The 19640-nt window shown below is 42.7% G+C and overlaps 1 protein-coding gene across 4 annotated transcripts in view; it reads right to left on the bottom strand.

Moving 5' to 3' along the window:
• MAP3K15 (mitogen-activated protein kinase kinase kinase 15) overlaps positions 1-19640 on the bottom strand; it is a 118439-nt gene that overhangs the window by 73675 nt on the left and 25124 nt on the right. For all 4 annotated transcript variants that reach the window (XR_012381051.1, XM_073902014.1, XM_025857355.2 and 1 more), the window contains exons 4-5: positions 4799-4992; positions 1431-1599 (exon numbers count right to left, since the gene is read on the bottom strand). Coding sequence is in view for 3 of the 4 variants with exons in the window: in XM_073902014.1 (XP_073758115.1) it covers positions 1431-1599; positions 4799-4992 (363 nt within the window). In the remaining variant the exon portion in view is untranslated. The remainder of the gene's footprint in view (positions 1-1430; positions 1600-4798; positions 4993-19640) is intronic.

Raw genomic sequence — 19640 nt, 5'->3', positions numbered from 1 at the left:
CCCAGGGCCTGGAGCCGGGAGATGACAGCAGCACCTCCCCCTCACCCCTGAGCCATGAAAACCAACAAGGTCTCCAGACCCGGCCACACGTCCTCTGGTTGAGAAGCAGGGTCCTAAGCTGCATAATCACCCAGGGAAAAACTGCTACTGTGTTCATCTCAGCTGGGTCCCCTCTGAGCAGTGCCATCTACTACTCTTTCGGCCAGGCTTCCAACCAGGGTGACTGGCCAACTCACTGCCAGCCAGCCACAGTTCACTGAGGAGGACTGCCCACTGGGATCCCACGCCTGTTCTGTGGCTCTGCACCTTGATGCTGCTGCTCAAGAAAAGGCGGGAGTGTATTCCAAGAAGCTTCTGGCTTACCTCTGAGCCCTACCAATGGAAGGTTATAAAAAGGAGAGAGGCGTGAAGGCCAGCACAGAAGGAGCTCAATGGAAGACAGACTTCAAAAACAGGTCATTTGCACTCTCTTGTCCCCTGGCCATCATTTCATCATTGTCAAAATCCCTAATAGCATCTGCTATTAAAGTCAATTAGATGCATCTGTTTATCACCAGGGTGTGCATTCCTTAGCAGTTGATTCTTCTTTGTTCAGGTCATAAGTGGGTGCCTCTCTCAATTTGATTTAAAGACCTGTTGTCAACAACCTCCAATATGGCTTTGTAGAATTCTTCATGGAAGGCACACTGTCCTGTGTACCCTCCAAAGGGAAGCAAGTCAAGACATCCTTACAAATGGCTCGACAGCATTTAACTTGGAGGGCAGAAACACTCCATTTCCTGCATGGTACCGCATCCCATAAACTCTGTCTCAAGCACTCCTCATGAGGCTCTGAGGCTTGTTTTAGAGTAAACCTCTGCATTGCCTGGGTCCTGGATGTGCCTTTACTACTACCCTCCCTGTCACTGATGGGCAGCGTGGTCAACAAAGAAGAAAGTGACAGGGGCCTAAAGAAAGTAGCATAGCCGAGGAGTAAAGAGCAAGGACAACGCTGCCTCAGTTGAATCTGTTAACTGCTGTGTGACCTTGGACAACTTACTTAACTTCTCTGTGCCTCATTTGTAAAACGGGGATAATCAGAGTATACATCCCATAAGCTTGTGAAGAGGATTAAGTGAACTGGGACTCGCCAAGAGCTTGAAACAATGCCTCGCTTAAAGTGCATCTAAACTGTTAAATTCTAAGATCCTTTTATCGAGCAGCACTGTGAATGAGGTTTGGCGGGAGTGGCCATCTGATGTGACAAAACCCCCAATGTTACCCGCACAACAGATATGCTAGGGGATCTATGACCTAGCCACAATCCTCTTTTGTCCATAAATCAGTTAGCTAACCATCTGGCGGACAGAAGAGTGCTTCACGTGAGGAACGAACTCCTCAGGCCAAGGAAGCGCTCTGCATGCACCCACTTCTGTGAAGGGGGCTTGTACCTGGATGTCGCGGTAGGACAGCAGCAAATTAACGATGATGTCTGAGGTCAGGACTTCGGTGTTGTCCAAGCGAAGTCTGATCCGAGCCAGTTCCTTTGCCAGTTCATCACCCTGGTATTTCTCTCGGGCTCTCCGGATGTCGTTTAACAAGGTTTCTTTGTAGTAAACGCTGGAGAGGAAACAGGTAAACCTCCAGTAGCATCTACCTACATGTGGGACTCTGTTTCCTTCGGCAGCTCAAACCACCTTGGTTCTCATAGCCATGACAGAGCTGGACACAGGGAGGCATCTCCCAGCCCCGAGCCTCCCTGCACCAGCAGAGACAGACAGGTCCTACTTGCTAGTCGCCTTTTGTGGCAACTAACCACTCAACATCAACAAATTCACTTCATTAGGACCTTGGAAGTATTTTCAAAGTTGACCCCTGTTAGTATTTGGATGACTCATAGGACTTGCTACTCAGCCCACCCTATCCCCTCTGGGATTTTCCAGCACAGAGAGAGCAAGAGGTTACCTTACTTGAATCGCTTATTTCCCCCACTATTAACACATTATCACAAAGCCAAATACAAGTCCAAAAATCATGAAACACAGTATAATGAGAACGTCTTTAACGTCCATCTATCAGGTATCCCCACCTAGACAGAAATCACAAAGCTCTTTCCAGTTGGCCAAGAGCCAGAAACTGGGTGCGTCCATGAGCAATCCCAGAAGCTGTGCCTGGAAGCTTATGGACAACCTCTGCCTTTCACTCCCACTCCCCTGCTCATTTTCGACTGCCAGAATGCTTTTCTAACGTAAAACAAAACTTCCTTCCTGGGAGCATCTAGATAATAATAGGGATGTATAAAAACATCTAAAGCAGTTCAAATCCACACTGGAATCTCTTACTGCAGCCTCTCAGAGAACCAGTGCTAATATCTGGTACTTGGTTTAAAACTTTCACAAATGATCTAATTTGACGTATAGAGGCCAACTTACGGTGACCATAGATTGATTTAAATATGTTGTCTACTTTCCAAGTAATGTTTTAATGGAGACTGGGCACTGCCAAGCAGTAATCTACAATCAACCAGTTAAGTAGCTGAGAGGACTTCGTTGTAGAGAGAAAAACTAGGATGTTTATGGGGGGGGGGGAAGAAGCAGGCTCGTCATGATCTCAGGGTCATGGGATTGAGCCCCGCATCGGGTTCTGTGCTCAGTGGACAATCTGCTTAAGATTCTCTCTCTCCCTCTGCCCCTCCCACCCACACTGTCTCTAAAAGAAACCTTAAAAAAACAAAAGGAGCAGGCTCAATTTAACAGCCTTCAGAGAAAGACAAATACATAAGAATAAGAATGAATGTTACTTGCCTTTAATAATTTTAAACCTATGCCAAGTAAATGTGAATATAAGACACAGCCTATGCCTACGCCAATGCTCATAACATTTAAAGAATGCAGTGGTGCCCCACAGAAAGCGCTCTGACATAAAATTATCAGTGTGTTGCTTTCATTCTTTATTTTCTTATTTGTCTCTTGCTTATCATCCCGATGAGCAAATTAGCAGATTCCACCAGTGTGTAAAATTCTGTCATTAATCTTAGGAGCCATTAAGTTGGGTGACAGCCACTGTCCGTTTGGTGGACTATAAAGTCATCAAAGATATTAAAGTGTTATTGGTTTAACCTGACAAGTGAGAAGTTAGACTTTAGTCTTGTTTTTAAGGCTAATTCGGAAAAACAGTTTTAATAAACTAAGAAACCTCACAAGAGCTATAACTTGTAAGTAAAAAAGCAAAATACTGAATTGAGTATGGCTCGGAGCTATCATCTATGTACTACACATGTAGACGTTTCTGCCTGTGGTAACGAGGGAAGATGCTGCTGACTGATGTGAACTTGAAAATGGTTTCAAACCCCTTTTCAGCACAAGGCTACAGGCAGCCTTTACCCATCTATCAGAGCTGACACCTGAGCGAAAAACTTACCTGCCATCCCTCCTACAGATGTTTTAAACAGAAGCCCCATGTACCCTTCTCAGTAACCATTCAAGGGGTAGAAGCGACTAACAGGTATTTCGAGTCCTTTGGAATTACACCAAATCAAAACAGATACTTTCCTATTGATAACACACACACACTCCTTTCACTAAAAACAAACTTGAGCCCACTTCTTGGAAGGCCTGGCTCAGATGGCAGACTCAAGCCAGCCCATTTCCTCGTCAGACCTGAAAAGCTAATATTTGAAGAGCTTTCTCCCTAAATGTCACTAAAATGTTCATTGTGCAGCAAGGTTGGACTGCGTCAGGCTTTGCAGGAATGCCCCACTAAAGATCCCCCATCTGTTGTCCACACTGGCATTTGGTCACAAAGACCTGGGTTTCTAGTCTTATTTCTCCATTAAGGTGCGTAGGAGAAACTCTGTGTCCAAACAAGAGATGACAGGATAGAAAAAGAACAGACTATTCGCAAGTGTGTACCTCAGACTGACACAAGTCACAGCTGGGGGAGCCACCATCTGAGCCACAGTGGGATGTGGGGGCCTTTCCATTTAAAGCCAATTCTGCTAGGGCTCTGGATTTTCATTTGTTTTGGAAGGACAGATCCTTCTTGTGAGGTAGCTTACAGGAGTAGATCCTTTAAATAGGCGGCAAGCACAATCAATGGATCCTTTGGTTTAGTGGATAACTTTTGGCCTCCAACTTTTAGAATAAGAACATTTTAAGGTATGGCTTCTTGAGCACAGAGGCTCAGATAGGTGAGCTTTTACGAGGCTGCCAAGTGCAGAATCGTCTGACCCAGGACTCAGACCCAAACCTGCTCACCTCTGAATGAGTATTCCCCACCTTCTCTGACATAAATCTGCAAAGAACACGTCCCAAGACATCCTGGGGTCAGGATGTCCTGTGACTTGACTCAACGCAAGAACTTAATGATCGGAGTGAACTTGTTGAGCCATTTTAACAACCTCAACAGCTGCATGGGGTTGGGGACAGGGGGAGACAAAATCATGTTTGGAAAGGATCTTAAAACACAAAATCTTAGGGTTGAAAGAGCATAAAAACAGTGACTTAACGTCCTTATTTTCTAGATGAGAAAACAGTTACACAGAATTATTTGTCAAGGTCACACAGGGAGCTGGGGCCAGATACAGGCTCAACCCTCACCTGCTAAAACTCCACTTCTATTCTCTTTTGGCCACACCTCAATGGCCCAACTTAGTGAGGTAGCAAGGAACAATAATGGATTCCAGAAGCACTTAAGCACAAAACAGACTGGCTGGGTTTCCCCATTCTCTGGGCATTACGGTCTCCTAAGGGTCTACAGCTTCCGTGAAGGGAAAATTCTGGCAAGGCTCCCAGGGTTGCTGACGGTGAATGGGAATTACCATGAGGTCACGTGGATGTCCTTGAGGAGGCTAATAAACCTGTCCACCAGGGGCACACACAGCGGACCCAGGATGGTGTCCCAGTTGGGCTGCATGTACTCTGAGGCACGCCTTTGGGCGTCACTCTCGCAGCAAAAATAATCAGCACACGGTGTCACGATGTACGGGATGAAATAATAATTTCCACTAGATGCCTGGAAAACAGAAACAAAAATGTTTCACAAAGTCATTGATGCAGAAGCACAGTTGTGGATTTGGGCAGGCAGAACCTGGCAGGATGGAGAAGGAGAAAGCGCCTGAGAATGACTAACAATGTGCGCGATAGGACGAGGAATCTCTCAGGCACAAGACCAGAAACCACTCAATACCACAAGCCAGAACACAAAAATGTGGTTTCAGATGCTGAACTGATCTGTGTATGTCTCTGAACTTCCCTGGCAGAGCTTTTAGGGTTTTAAGTCATGGAAATGACATCATTTCACTACATGCCCCCCAAATAAGAGTGAGTTTGAACCCAGTGATAACCAAGAACTGCAATGGAAAGGCAGATTTTCTTTCTTTCAGCATAGATGGAAAAGCCCTATTGTTTGACCATTTAATCACAGGTAAACGATAGGTAGACCTTGTTGAGTAAAAATTGTCTTGCAGGGAACAGATGTCAGTAAATATGACTAATCTTAGAAATGTTTTTAAAAAGGATGCTAAAGGGGCGCCTGGGTGGCTCAGTCGGTTGGGTGTCTGCCTTTGGCTCAGATCATGATCCGGGAGTCCTGGGATCACGCCCTGTGTTGGGCTCCCTGCTCGGTGGGGAACCTGTTTCTCCCTCTGCCTGCTGCTTCCCTTGCTTGTACTCTCTGTCAAATAAATAAATAAAATCTAAAAAAAAAAAAAAGGATGCTAAAGTTTTATAAAGTCAAATACTGCTCAGGTAAAACTGTATCTTTTCTTGTAAGAAATAATTACAATTTGACTATGAATCATGATCCTTTGCAAAGCATAAACACTAAGCCTAAAAAGCATTGAATCATGCTCAATTTTTAGCACATTTGAAAGGTTAAAATACATTCTTATAGGACATTCTTCTATCAGTCAGGCTTTTGTCTACACTGTCACAAAAAGCAAGTAGCTTAAAATTCCAGACTTTTTAACTCCTAGCTCTTCACTTAATTTTCAAGAATGTCTATATCATGCCAGAAATAATTCATCTGATTTTTTAATTTTTTTAAACTCAGCCAGTGGAATTATCTGAGTATTTTAAATTAATACAGACATAACCTTGGGAAGCACATTTCCTCCAAGCACAAGAAATCAAGTAAGGAATATAGCTTCTTCTAAGTTAGAAAGAAATTCAGTAGTTACAGAAAACAGAATGCTACCATCTCAGATCAAACAGAAGCTGGGGAAAACCCGCACCATTGCAGTGTTCATTTCAAATACCCACGTGACCTAGGTTTTTAAGTTTCCCTTGTGAATGACATTTGCTTACAGAACTGGTGGCACACTTATTTCCACCTGAACTCCAACTACGTGTCCTGAAACTTGTCAGGCATCTCTAAGTCCTACTGAGACATGGTTGTTAGGCCCTAAAATATTTCCTTAAGAAAAAATCACTCATGCTGCTCCATTCAGACATATTTTAGACTGGGTCAGCAAACTTGTTCAGTAAAAAACCAGATGGGAAGGATTTTGGATTTTGAGGGCTAGCCTCTGCTGCAACCACTCAACTCTCCTGTCACAGCATCAAAGCAACTGTAGGCAACACATAAACACGTGAGCAGAACTATGTTCCAAAGTTCATTTATGGACACAAATCTGAATTTCATGTTGTCACATGTCCTGCAATACTCTTCATCTTCTGACTTCTCCCCACTCTTTACACATGTAGTAAGCATTCAGAACTGACCAGTCACACAGAAACAGGTGGCAGGCCAACCCTCACCTTCCATTAAGCTCCTTGATGTTCTATTATTCCTGAAAATAGGGTTTTCTGAGAATACTTACCCAGAAGAGCAGCTGGACACCATCCCTGTGTGCACCAGATATTGGGGTTAAATCCCTCAAAATACCCATACCAGTGTGTTATAAACAGAAGAGGCAAAAATTCAGGTGTGTGGGTGTGGGTAGTAACTGGGGTCAGGGAGAAAACTCCAGCTACTTCCCAGCAATCACTGGGAACTGCCTGCACCAGGGGAACAAAGACCCTTCCCTTCCTGGCAATATCTTCAAATCCTCAAAGACAGACTCATACTGTCCAGCAGAGTAAGGTTTGGGTAGGTTAGAGACAAATTTCTCCCTCATCTATAACAGAAAGCCATGTTGTTGAAGTAAATTCAATGCCTTTTATGCGATCAGAAGGTTAAACTGCTTGTTCTTCCACCGACAATCGGCTGAGTTCAAGGTAAAAGACTTCTGACCGCAGACAGAGGAAGGAGAGGACTGTGTGCATCAGTGGGGTCTAGAAAGTTAAATATCCATGAGGAAGCAGAGTTTATTTTTTTCAAAACGTTAGAGCTAGACCTGGAGGGGTAGGATGAGAAGCTTCTCAGATTACCTGGAAAAACAGCCCTAACCAGAAAAAAAAAAAAAAATTAAACATTTTAAGTCTCTATGAATTGTCTGAAGAGCATACAGCAAATAGAGAAACATTTATTCAAGAAAATCAACTCCTCTTGGTAAGAATAGCCACACTCTAGCATTGGATAACCTGCTCCTCCCCTATCCTTCAGCCCAGAGTAACAGAAATGCTACCCTGGGTGGGGACAGGGAAGAAGCAGCGGCTCCCTCTTACCCCACAACCTCTAGTCTAGGATGACGGTTTCTCCTCGGCCAGGCCCACCAGCATTGCCATTTGCCACAGCCTGGGCCGGAGCAGCTCTGTTCCAGGCAAGTGTGGTCAAGAGGACCAGTGGGCGCCTGGGGGGCTCAGTCGTTAAGCCTCTGCCTTTGGCTCAGGTCACGATCCAGGGGTCCTGGGATCGAGCCCCACATCGGGCTCCCTGCTCAGCGGGAAGCCTGCTTCTCCCTCTCCCATTTCCCCTGCTTGTGTTCCCTCTCTCGCTCTCTGCCAAATAAATAAATAAAATCTTTAAAAAAGAACAGAGAGCTCTCCAGAAGTGGACCAGAGGACACACAACACAGAGTAGGGAAGGTCAAGCTTATGGGCACTATCACAGACCAGGGAGATTTCTGTGGCAGGAAATGAAGAGGAAGTTGGTAGTTCCACAATAGCTGGAGACCAAAGGCAGACCAGCTCATTTCACAAAGAGCAGCAGGGCAGAGAGCGCAAAGAAGAGCCTTCCTGAGGTCAGACAAAACCCTGAAGACGGGCCCTGAAGACTACCCCTGCAAAGGAGCCCGACTTTAATGATCTCAGACTGTGGAATGCTTACGTCTCAGGGCATGGTCAAAAACACAGTCATCAGCTGACAACTCGGGTCTATTATCAACACAGGAAGAAGGCAACAGGGAAATCGGGTAAAGACATAGTAGAGGAGAGCCCACGTGTAACCACCATCACCCCTGCGTGGGGGTGGGAGGGTCAGAGCAGCCATGTACATGCCCAGCGCTGTGCCCGCCAAGGAGTGACACCAGAGGCTGCACACTGAGCAGCAAAGAGACTTCACTGAACTAGTCTAGTGAAGTCACTCAACCAACCAACCGGCAAGCAACAAAAACAAGCTCCACAGACAGGAGGGAAAGAGATCAGTATCTAGAGTTGCTGTATTGCATTATCTAAAATGTCCACTTTTCAGGGTGCCTGGGTGGCTCAGTCGGTTAAGCGTCTGCCTCTGGCTCAGGTAATGATCCCGGGGTCCTGGGATGCAGCCCCACGTTGGGCTCCTTGCTCCACGGGGAGCCTGCTTCTCCCTCTCCCTCTGCTGCTCCCCCTTCTCACTCTTGCTCTCTCAAATAAATAAAATCTTTAAAAAAAAAATAAAATGCCCACCTTTCAACAAAAAAGAAACAAAACATGCCAAGGAACAGGACAGTGTGATCCATACACAGGAAAAACAGCAGGCGACAGCAGCTGCCTTTGGAGGCCCCAGATACTGGACTTAGGAGACAAAGACTAGACAGCAGCTATTATAAAGATGCTCCAAGAACTAAAGGACACATGAAATGCTGAAAGAATTAAAGGTATGACAATGATGTCTTGTCAAATAGAAAATATCAATAAAGAGACAGAAGTCACAAAAAAGAAGCAAATGGAATTTCTGGTGTTCAAAAGTACAATAACCAAAATTAAAAAATTCACTGAAGGGACCCAACAGGAAATCTGCGTGGAAGAAAGAATCAGCAAACTTGCACAAAGACCAATAGTCTACGCAATCCGAGGAACAGGGAGAAGAAAGAATGAAGAAAAAGGAAAAGATCCTCAAAGAAATCTGGGACACCATCCAGGGCACCAACATACATGTCATATTATAGGAGTCCCAGAAGGACAGGAGAGAAAGGAGCAGAAAAATATCCAAAGAAATAATTCCTGAAAACTTCTTAAATGTGATTAAATGAATCTGCATAGCCAAGAAATTTAACGAACTTCCCGTTGGATAAACTGAGAGATCCATACCCAGATATAACACAGTCAACATTTTCAAAGACAAAAAGAAAATCTTGAAAGCAGCGAGAGAAAAATGTCTTAGCACGTACAAGGGAACTCCAATTAAATCAACATCTGACTTTCCTTTGGAATTAATGAAGCCAGAAGGTGGCAGGATGACATATTCAAAGGGGTGAAAGACAAAATAAGTTAGCCAGACTCTTCTATCTAGCAAAACTAGATTTTCAAAATGAAGGTGAAATGAAGACATTTTCAGATCAACAACCATGGAGATAATTTGTTCCTAGAAGACCCGGCTTACAAAAACTACTAAACCAAGTTCTTTAGGCTGAAAACGAGTGACATCAGACACTAATTCTAATTCACTTGATAAAAACAAATACGCCAGTAAAGGAACAGATCGGATTGCCAATCTCTTCTTTCGTCTCTTAACTGATTTAAAAGACAACTGCATAAAACGATGTATGCAATCCTATGTTGGGGACTGTAACATACAGAAATGGGATTTATTTGAGACGAACAGTACAAAAGATGCAGGTGGAAACAAGGCGGTAATGGCCCAAGGAAATGACACCATTTGTTACCTGGAATCCAGAGAAACCAACAAAAAGAACGGGAAGTGGTCAACGGAAACGTTAATATAACAAACTCTATCAATTTATATTTTCTTCTTCTCTCGGCTTAAAAGACAGAACATTATACAGCCTAACAATTATGACACAAAAGATTTCCCGACATTACAACTAAATAACCCTGCATCTCCACAACAGGCAGGTAACTGAAGGTCCAAGAATCCCACCTCTTTGGATACAAGTATTACAGGTCTTAAAGCCTTAAAACTCTTTCCGAAACGAACATGTCTGCTGAAATCTTGTCGATAGTCTTTCTTCAGCAAGCCCATTCCTTCCAAATAGCACAAAAGTCAACTCCGTCCCCATCCTACTCAAGTCCTCAATAATGAGGTGTGAAAAAATAGGACTTTGACAAATGTAGGCTTCGTGCGCCGTTCCAGCTTAGGGCTCCAGTGGGCAGAGCGAGAGCGGCAGAGGCTCGTGCAGACCTGCCCGCAGCCAGGACGGGACCTGATCCTTTGGGCCAACGTTCAGCCCCAGTTAGAGAAAAATGAGGAGAAAGAGAGGGAATACGTGACCTCTGCAAACAACTGAGTGAGCTGAATGAACAGGACTGAGGAGACAGCAGGAATCTGGAGGCTTGGCAAAGTAAAAATACTCCCTTTGAGAAAATCTCTCATGAAGTGTATAAAAGTTTAAGAAATTTTACAGAAAGCAATTGGGACTAATGGCTACATTTACAAAAGCAATTCATAAACTTCCAAATGAAAGCACAGGCTTTTGAGTGCACTTCTTTTGTTCTTACAAAGAAGAAGAATAGGCCCAAACATCTTCAAATGATGGGGCACATTCAGACTTTTGTTGGTGGGGAGACCAGAAATTAAAAAGAAAAACATTGATTAGCATAACACATGTCCAATAGCAAACCAAGCTTGTATATTTGTAATTGTTACATTTATAAATGGAAACATCTCAAGAATCCAGCTTATTAAAACACATTCAACAAAGGCAGCTTAGTTTCCTACATAAAGGGGCATTAGAACCAGTACGCTAGGCCCATTAATATGTAAACCCTTATTCCAAACACTCTTCAAGTATCTCCAAAAGGAAGATTCTGATACAGTAAAGTGAGGTCAGAGAGCAGAGTAAAAGCCACTGGTCTCGGACTCTGTGAGCTTAGGGAGTGGAGGAATCTAGTTCCTAACTTAGCGATGGAGATTTCCAGAACTACTGCCATGTACAGATTCACCACCATGAACAGACTGTCTTATAACACCACTAAGTTAAAGAATAAGTGCTTTTTAAAAAGCTCTCATCATAAAAGTTTGATTATACAGCCTCGAATGCCATAATTTTCCCCCTCTGCCAGTCACTGATTTTATTTTTCAAGTTTTTATTTCAATTCCAGGTTGTTAACATACAGTGTTAAGTTTCAGGTGTATGATCTAGTGAGATTCAACACTTCCACAGTCAAATGCCGTAACTTTTAATGCTTGCCTAATACACCACACGGTGAACGTTGATCGTGTACTTGACCATTCTCCTGTTATTTAACCTCGTTCCGGGAAGTTTCTTACTGTACACGGAGACGAACACCTTTGCGTCTTCACACTGTGGTCTTTTCCCAAGAGGAGCTTCCCAAGAATGAAATGACTAGAGTCAGGTTAAGGTTCTTGGTCTGTGCTGCTGTCACAAAAGATGAAGCAATTTATGCTCCCACCCACAGGGCATGGAGGCATCCCCATTTCATCATCATCTCAGCAGAGGGTTTTTTTTTCCACATTTGCTAAGTTAGGGGAAGACGAAATACCATACTAACATTGAAATAGGAAGTATCACGTCTGTTCAAGCATAGCAAGACGGTGGAGAACTGGGACAGCCAAGGACTGAATCCCAGCTCCACTCCACACCAGATGAATGACCCTGGACCACGTACTTATCTATCCAAATCTCAGCGGTCTCATCTTTAAAATGGGGACAATAATACGGTCAACTTCCTTAGGTGACAGAGGCCTAACTATGGCCATGGTGCATAGTGGGCATGCAATAAGTATTAGCTGTGTTCAGTAGTTCTAGACTGGACCAGGAGTTCTGAACCTGGAGTCTAGTCATCCTCGGGAGCCTGTGAACTTGAATGAGAAAAAAAAAAAAATCACATCTTTGTCACCATTTACCTTTAACTGAAATGTAATGTTGCCTTCCGTTAGGACTGTAGGTAATAACACATCTTAGTTTTAGCAGGACCTGGGACTTTGTCACTAATAGAAATCATAGAATTTTTCATATCACATTATACTTCCGGCAGAGAGATCTCAAAATAACTTTTATACCCATTATTACTCCAAAATTATGACAGTTTTCAGACCTGCTGTTTGATCTAATTATTTGAGACATTAATAAAGCAGCACATAGATTACAACTTTATTTTTTTAAAGAATTTATTTGAGAGAGAGAGAGAGAACAAGTGGGGGGCAGAGGCAGAAGGAGAAGCAGACTCCCTGTCAAGCAGGGAGCCTGATGTGGGGCTGGAGCCCTATGTGGGGCTCGATCCCAGGACCCTGGGATCATGACCTGAGCTGAACAGAGCCACCCAGGCATCCCCATAGATTACAACTTTAAAAAAATATTTTAATAACTATGTTTCAGTAAAATTGGTCTCCTTTGTAATCCTTTGTATATTTAAGCACTTTAAGATACATTCTGAGAAGGGATCCATAGGCTCGTCCAGACTGACAAAGGGGTCCCAAAGCCCTCCAAAATCTAAGAGCCCCTGCACTGGACTCCCAGCAGATGTTTCACTTAGAACACCCGACCCGCGGCCCTACAACAGGAGTTTCTCCAGTGGGCTTCACATATGAAGACTTCCATGAATAACAGCCAGATTCCCATCCACAAACAGCAGCCTGGATTCTCCAGAACAGCCCAGGTGAGCAGAGCATGTGGGGTTCTTAACCTTACTGTCCACGGGTTTCAATAACCAAGGACACCCAGGACTTTCCCCTCAGCTGGCTCCTCTGCAGGTACTCTATACAAGAAGGCCAGGACAGAACCACGTGAAGGGGCCTCATTAGCCTGCTCTTATTCTTATTTATGGCTAGCAGCAGGTGGCCAAGGTGGTCAATAACAGCACGGTTCTTATAAATTAATTCTTTGGAGCAAATACAATGTGTAAAAACTTATCCCAACAAACTTCATAATGAGACTTTCAGCTCGACCTCCTAGAGAACTTTTTTTTTTTTACATCACGATACAAATATTTAAGCAGTCAACAAAATGACCTAATCAGAAGTGGGGGCGGCGATCTAAGGCAGATGGAAAGTGGTTAAATACTACCCAAGATAAAATGATTTCTGAACACTTACAGAAGAAGGCGTATCTTGAATGCTGACAGAATGTCATACTTTAGAGCTCGTTATCTTGTAATGTAAAAGCCTGCGAGTCCTTAGTGAAAATGGAAACCAGAAAAGCATTCCCAAGAAAATTTACAGAGCAAATGAACATGGGACAATAATATTTAAAAAATTATTTAACGTGACCACGCATGAAAAAGTCAATTCATTAAGAAAATCCAAGTCAGGTGCTGCTCCAAAAAAAGGATTACAAGGTTTTAAGCCCTAATAGATACAATTCTTTGTCTAGTCAATTACAGAATTTTTTAAATCACCACACAATGCACATCAGGGAAATGCAGGGTTTTGTTTTAAGATCATCGAAAATAGCATTCTATATTGCTGCTTCTCTGTTTATTTGGGCAGGAAAGGAACAAACATACAGAAGCTGAATAACTATTTCAACCGGATTGTCAGGCTCTTGTGCCACTTAAAAGGTAATTGAAGATATCCCTGCTGGAAACATGCCAAGCAGCACCAACTCAGCTATTGCAATAGCTCCTCTGCTTTGTTTGAACAACTGAACGGCTATCATAAAGTCCTAGAATTATTTCAGATCTGGCATGAATCTCAGTAATCACCTGATTCATCATCTCATTTATACAGGAGGAAACCGAGACCCAGAAAGCTTAACCAAATGGCCCACAGAGGACCACAGAGCCAGAAAAACCTCAGGTCCTTTCCCTTCCTCCACAGGATTCTGGTCAATAACTGCCATTCCATCTTAATTCTCAAAGATCCTTCAATAAAGCAAAATATTTCTGTGATACACAAAATACTCAACACAAACAGACAGGTGAATGGTGAATTTTATGCTATGTGCATTGTCTCTCAGTTTAAAGAAAACAAATGGAGATCATCAGACACCAAAGACGCAGTTGGTAGGCAGAATTAGATATTTCTGTTTTGGTTCTGACACTGGCCCTGTGAAATGTGACGTCGCTCCTGTGATATTCAAGAGGAACAGGCCCAAGTTTTGTGGTTTGCACCTCCAGAACACTCCAGTTAGAGAGAGAACACAAGACCACAAGCATGTAGGGAGGAAAAAAAAAAGAATCAATCAAGACTAGAGAAAAGAGAATCTAAGATGAGGTAGAAATACTAAAAAAAAAAAAAAAATAGCTACACAGATGAAATAAATATTCAAAGGACAGAGATTTTTGCAAAAGTCACATTCTATGTGTAAATTAAAATTCTGCCTCTCCGTCTGCTAGGAGACGTAGCCTTCTTGTTTGAAATTCGTTCTTCACTAATAAAAGTGGTAGGAATTCTATTTTTATTTTTTTTTAAGATTTTATTTATTTATTTGAGAGAGAGAGAGAATGAGAGATAGAGAGCACAAGAGGGAAGAGGGTCAGAGGGAGAAGCAGACTCCCTGCTGAGCAAGAAGCCCGATGTGGGGCTCGATCCCGGGACTCCAGGATCATGACCTGAGCCGAAGGCAGTCGCTTAACCAACTGAGCCACCCAGGCGCCCTAAAAGTGGTAGGAATTCTGATCTGAACTCCAAAAACCCAAAGGATATCTAAAGAGGAAAAGAAATTTAATTGTCTTTTTACCAAAGTGTCCCTAAGCAATCTACATCTTCTTTGACAGTTGTGGATTCCAGGCCATAGCTAACTGAAGATGGGAGGCAAGCGGGGAAAGATCCAGAGAAATTCTGTTACCCTAAAACTTGAATCCTCAATGTGCTCGTGAGCCAGGTAAAAAGCCTTCCAATATTGTACAAAATGCACCCAATATTGCCCATGTCTGTTTCTCAAAGAAGTTCCAATTTACTGGGATTACAGAGATAACTATTTCAATGGGAACAATGAGTTTCTCTTAAATCTCATTGGTTTTCCAGGGGGAAAAAAAATAACCACCTAGTCCAGAGGTCAAGAACCAGATTAGTTTTTTTTAATAAGGTGTTTTTTGATAACATGATCCTAGCCTGGAAATTTACCTTTGCTTTTTAAAAACCAACTGTGAACTCCGGCTTTAGGACATGACAAGTGAAAAATAAGGTCTTGTGTACTTTTAACAATTCCTTCTAGAAGTACCAGGTGGAATGGCTCATCTTCTCCTAGTAATATTCCTGGGGGACAGGGGAGGTGTATGAACCCGTGTTTCCTTTCTGGGGAGGCTATGTACAGCTTCCAGGTATTCACCCACCAATTCAAGGGAAGAAATGATTTCGGTGCCTCTCAGCCTTAGAGATACAGTCCTCAATCTTGGGGTATACAGGATTTATAAACTTCTCAAATAAAATGATTATAATGTGGTGGACACTCAGGCACACACACACACACCACCCCCACCTCAAGGTAGGAGGTGCTGCCCCTGCTGCCAGCCCGTGCCATCCAGAACGGCCTCAGTGGTGCACAGTGCCTCACCCAAAGTCACACAGCTCCCAGTGAGGGCTGGATATAGGAGTGTAAAGGCCTGGACACCTCATCCCAACTCAGAACAACCCAGAAAGCCCGTCTGAGTGCCAGAGCCCCCCCCCCCAACGGGGTCAGCCAAGTCCATCACTGAACCTGCATCCCAGCTTCATTTCTCTTTGCCTGGTCCTGCTTCCTTCCCTCCTCTTCCTCAACCTTGATGCCAAGGGCAGGCCTGAATACCTCTCCTGCACACTGAACTCAGCCTCAGAGCCCACTTCCAGGGGGGAACCAACCTGCCAAATATAGCGTAACTTTGAAAGTATGGTTATTTTTTGTAAAGGAAAATTAAAACAATTAAAGAATACCTATGGACTATGTACACTAAGAAGAAACTACCAGGAAGTTCCAAGGTTTAATAGGTAAAGTCATCTCTCCTGTTCCCATAAAGGCTCAACCTTGATCTTTCATCATATAAACAGGTTTTCTGAAGTGATAAAATGCAGAAAATGGCTATCTTTGATATTTGTAAAGCAGAAGGAAATAGCATAAGGATGAAAATAGATGAAAAGACAGAAAAGTAGTAATTGTTACAGAACTTGGATCAAAAGCTGCATCACATGGGGGAGGGGATGGGGGAAATAGGGGCCAGGGATGAATACGGCGATGAGCACTGAGTAACGCCTAGAACTGCAGAATCACTGTACCCTACACCTGGAGCTAAAACAACCCTATGTTAACTACACTGGAATTAAAATTTAAAACTTAATAAAAAAAACTCAATTATGAAGTACAGTGTGTTAGGTATAAAACATTTTTATGAAAGGTATTTTTTTTAAAAAAATCTATCCTGGGGTGCCTGGCTGGCTCAGTCAGTAGAGCAGATGACTTGTGACCTTAGGGTCGTGAGTTCAAGCCCCATGTTGGGTGTAGAGCTTACTTTAAATAAATAAACTTAGAAAAATCTATCCTGAAAAGGAAATTAAGAAAATGATTTATTTACAAGAGCATCCAAATGAATAAAGTATCCAGGAATAAATTTAACCAAGAAGGTGAAAACCTTGTACACTGAAAACTATAAAACAATGCTGAAATAAATTAAAGAAGACCTAAAGAAACAGAAAGACATGCTGTGTTCTTGGGTTGGAAGACAACCTTGGCACAATGTCAATACCACTTAAGGGATATACAGATACAATGCAATCTCTATCAAAATTCCAATGGCCTGTTTTGTAGCAATGCAAAAGCCAATTCTCAAATTCACATAGAATTCCAAGTGGCCCCAGATGGCCAAAACGGTGTTGAAAAAGAACGAAGTTGGGGGAACCAGATTTCCTAATTTCAAAACTTATTATAAAACTACAGTAATCAAAACAGCATGACCCTGGAGTAAGAGTAAACATACAGATCAATGGAAGGGAATTTAAAGCCCAGAAGCAAGCCCTTACATTTACGATCAGGTGATTTTGACAAGGGTGCCAAGGCAATTCACCAGGGAATGAAAAGTCTTTTTACGAAATGGTGCTGGGACGACTGGATGTCCACATGCAAAAGAAAGAGGCTGGACCCCTAGCTCACACCAGACACAAAAACTAACTCAAAATTCATCAGAGAGAGAACCGTAAGAGCCAAAACTCTAAAACTTTGTTTTAATTAATTTTCTATAAATTTTTATTTTTTTAAATTCCAGTATGATTAACATACAATGCTGTATTAGTTTCAAGTGTCCAATATAGTGAACTTTCCAAAAGAAAACACAGGTGTAATTCTTTGTGGCCCTGGGTTAGGCTAAGAGTTCCTAGATACAACATCAAAAGCACGATCTATAAAAGAAGTAATTGATAAAGTCTCTGACAAGGGCTTTGCTTCCAGAATATACAAGGAACTCTTACAACTCCATAATAAGACAAAAAAACAAAAACAAAAACAAAAACAATTAAGAATGAGCCAAAGATTCTAATAAACAGTTCATCGAAGAAGACTATGAGTGGCTAATAAGCACAAGGGAAGATGCTCAACATCATTCGTCACCAGGGAAACACAAAACTACAACGAGACTGCACCTCATGCTCACTTGAGCGGAGGTGAAAAGGACAATACCAAGTACTGGTGAGGATGTGAAGAAACTAGACCTTTGTTGCTGGTGGAAATGTAAAAATGCCATAGCCACTTTTGGTATCATCTTGGTAGTTTCTTTGAAAGTTAAACATTTATTTACCCGATCATCCAGCAAGTCTACTCCTAGGTATTTTACCCAAGAGGAATGAAGCCATATTTCCACACAAAGATCTGTACCTGAATGTTTATAACATTATTCATAATAACCAAAAAGTGGAAACAATCCAAGTGCCCATCAAATTTTTTATGGCTCACTAGTATTCTATCATCCGGGTATTCCACATTCCATCTGGTAAACGTGTTGTGTAGTTATTCAGAGAAACAGAATGTGGAATACCCATTCGATATGATAACTACTCGGCAATACAAAAGAACTACCGATACATGCTACATCATGGATGAACCTCAAAAACATCAGACTAAGTGAAAGAAATTACACACAAAAGACCATATTATATGAAAAATTGTGGAGAGATACATCTATAAGACGAAGCAGACTGGTGGTTGCTTGGGGCTGAGGGTGGCAACAGGGACTATCTGCAAATAGGTGTTTTTGTGATGAAAACGCTCTCACACTGGCCTGTGGCAAGGGCAGCACAACTCTTATTAAAAATCACTGAATCCTGTGCACACAGGTGAACTTCATGGTATGTAAAGTAGGCCGAAATAAAGCGTTAAAAAAAAAAAAAAACTTGGAACATGAGAACAAGAGCATCTTCTGAAAAAGAACTGGGTACAAAAAATGATACTATGTTTCCAAAGAGCAGAAGAGACCAGAATGGCCTGAAGCCTAGAAACTGGTTTCCCATCCTTCACATCACTGCAAAACAAACGCTTCTAGAAATAGAAGCAAGCATGCTTATCTGTGATGGTTGATTCTATGTGTCACCTTGACTGGCCATGGGGTATCCAGATTAAACATTAGTTCTGGGTGTGCTTTAAGGGTGTTTCTGGGTGAGATCTGAATTTGAGTCAGTGGACTCAGTCAAGTAGATTGCCCTTCCCACTGTGGGTGGGCATCACCCAACCCACTGAGGCCTGAACAGAACAAAAGGCAGAAAAAAGAGGAATTTACCCTTTTTGCCCCCTTGCTGCTTGAGCTGGGACAGTCATCTGCTCTGATTTGGGGACTGGGATTTACCCCCTTGGTTCCCTTAATTCTCAGGCCTCGAGACTTAGGTCTTAATTACACCACCAGCTTTCCTGGGTCTCCAATTTGCAGATGGCAAATAGTGGGACTTCTCAGCCCCCAAAATCACCAGAGGTGATTCCCCATAGTAAGTATCTCCTTTTCCCTCTCCATTATCTCCTACTGGTTCTGTTTGACTGGAGAGCCCTAAAACACCAGCCATTTACCAAATGAAGCCAAGTTCAACACACCAATAGGGACAATTCTAGAAATATAAAAGGATTCCCTGAAGGCAGAGATCTCAAAGCACCTTGGTTTCCACCTCTTCATAAATCACTTCAAGCATTCAGCGACATGTTCAGTGTGGGGAATTTCATCCATACACCTGATTCCCAGGACTTTGTAATTCACCACCTAGGACTACGCTGTACCTTTTTTTTTTTTTTTAAGCTGTCCAATTATTACATACCCCCAGTTTCATCAGATTCTTCCCCAAAACCTCTGGAGTTAGTCCAGACCGCTGCTTCCAAGCAGCATTAGCCCAATCCATATTCAGGGGACAAGCGAGCAAATTCTCAGTAAAAGTCACCTGATTTACTGTGACATTCTCTTTCAATGTTTTATCACCATTAGCTGTGAGATGACCATTCTGCTGATCCCAGCCCTTTCTGAGTTTGCCCTGCTTCCCTGCCACCCGGAGTAGTAGTGTCT

This window comes from Callorhinus ursinus, unplaced genomic scaffold (genome assembly GCF_003265705.2).
Source record: "Callorhinus ursinus isolate GAN/ISIS: 27379988/994484 unplaced genomic scaffold, GSC_fseal_2.0 scaffold16, whole genome shotgun sequence".
NCBI lineage: Eukaryota > Metazoa > Chordata > Mammalia > Carnivora > Otariidae > Callorhinus > Callorhinus ursinus.
Note: the sequence above shows the minus strand (reverse complement) of the source record. Positions and strands in the feature narration are given on the sequence as shown.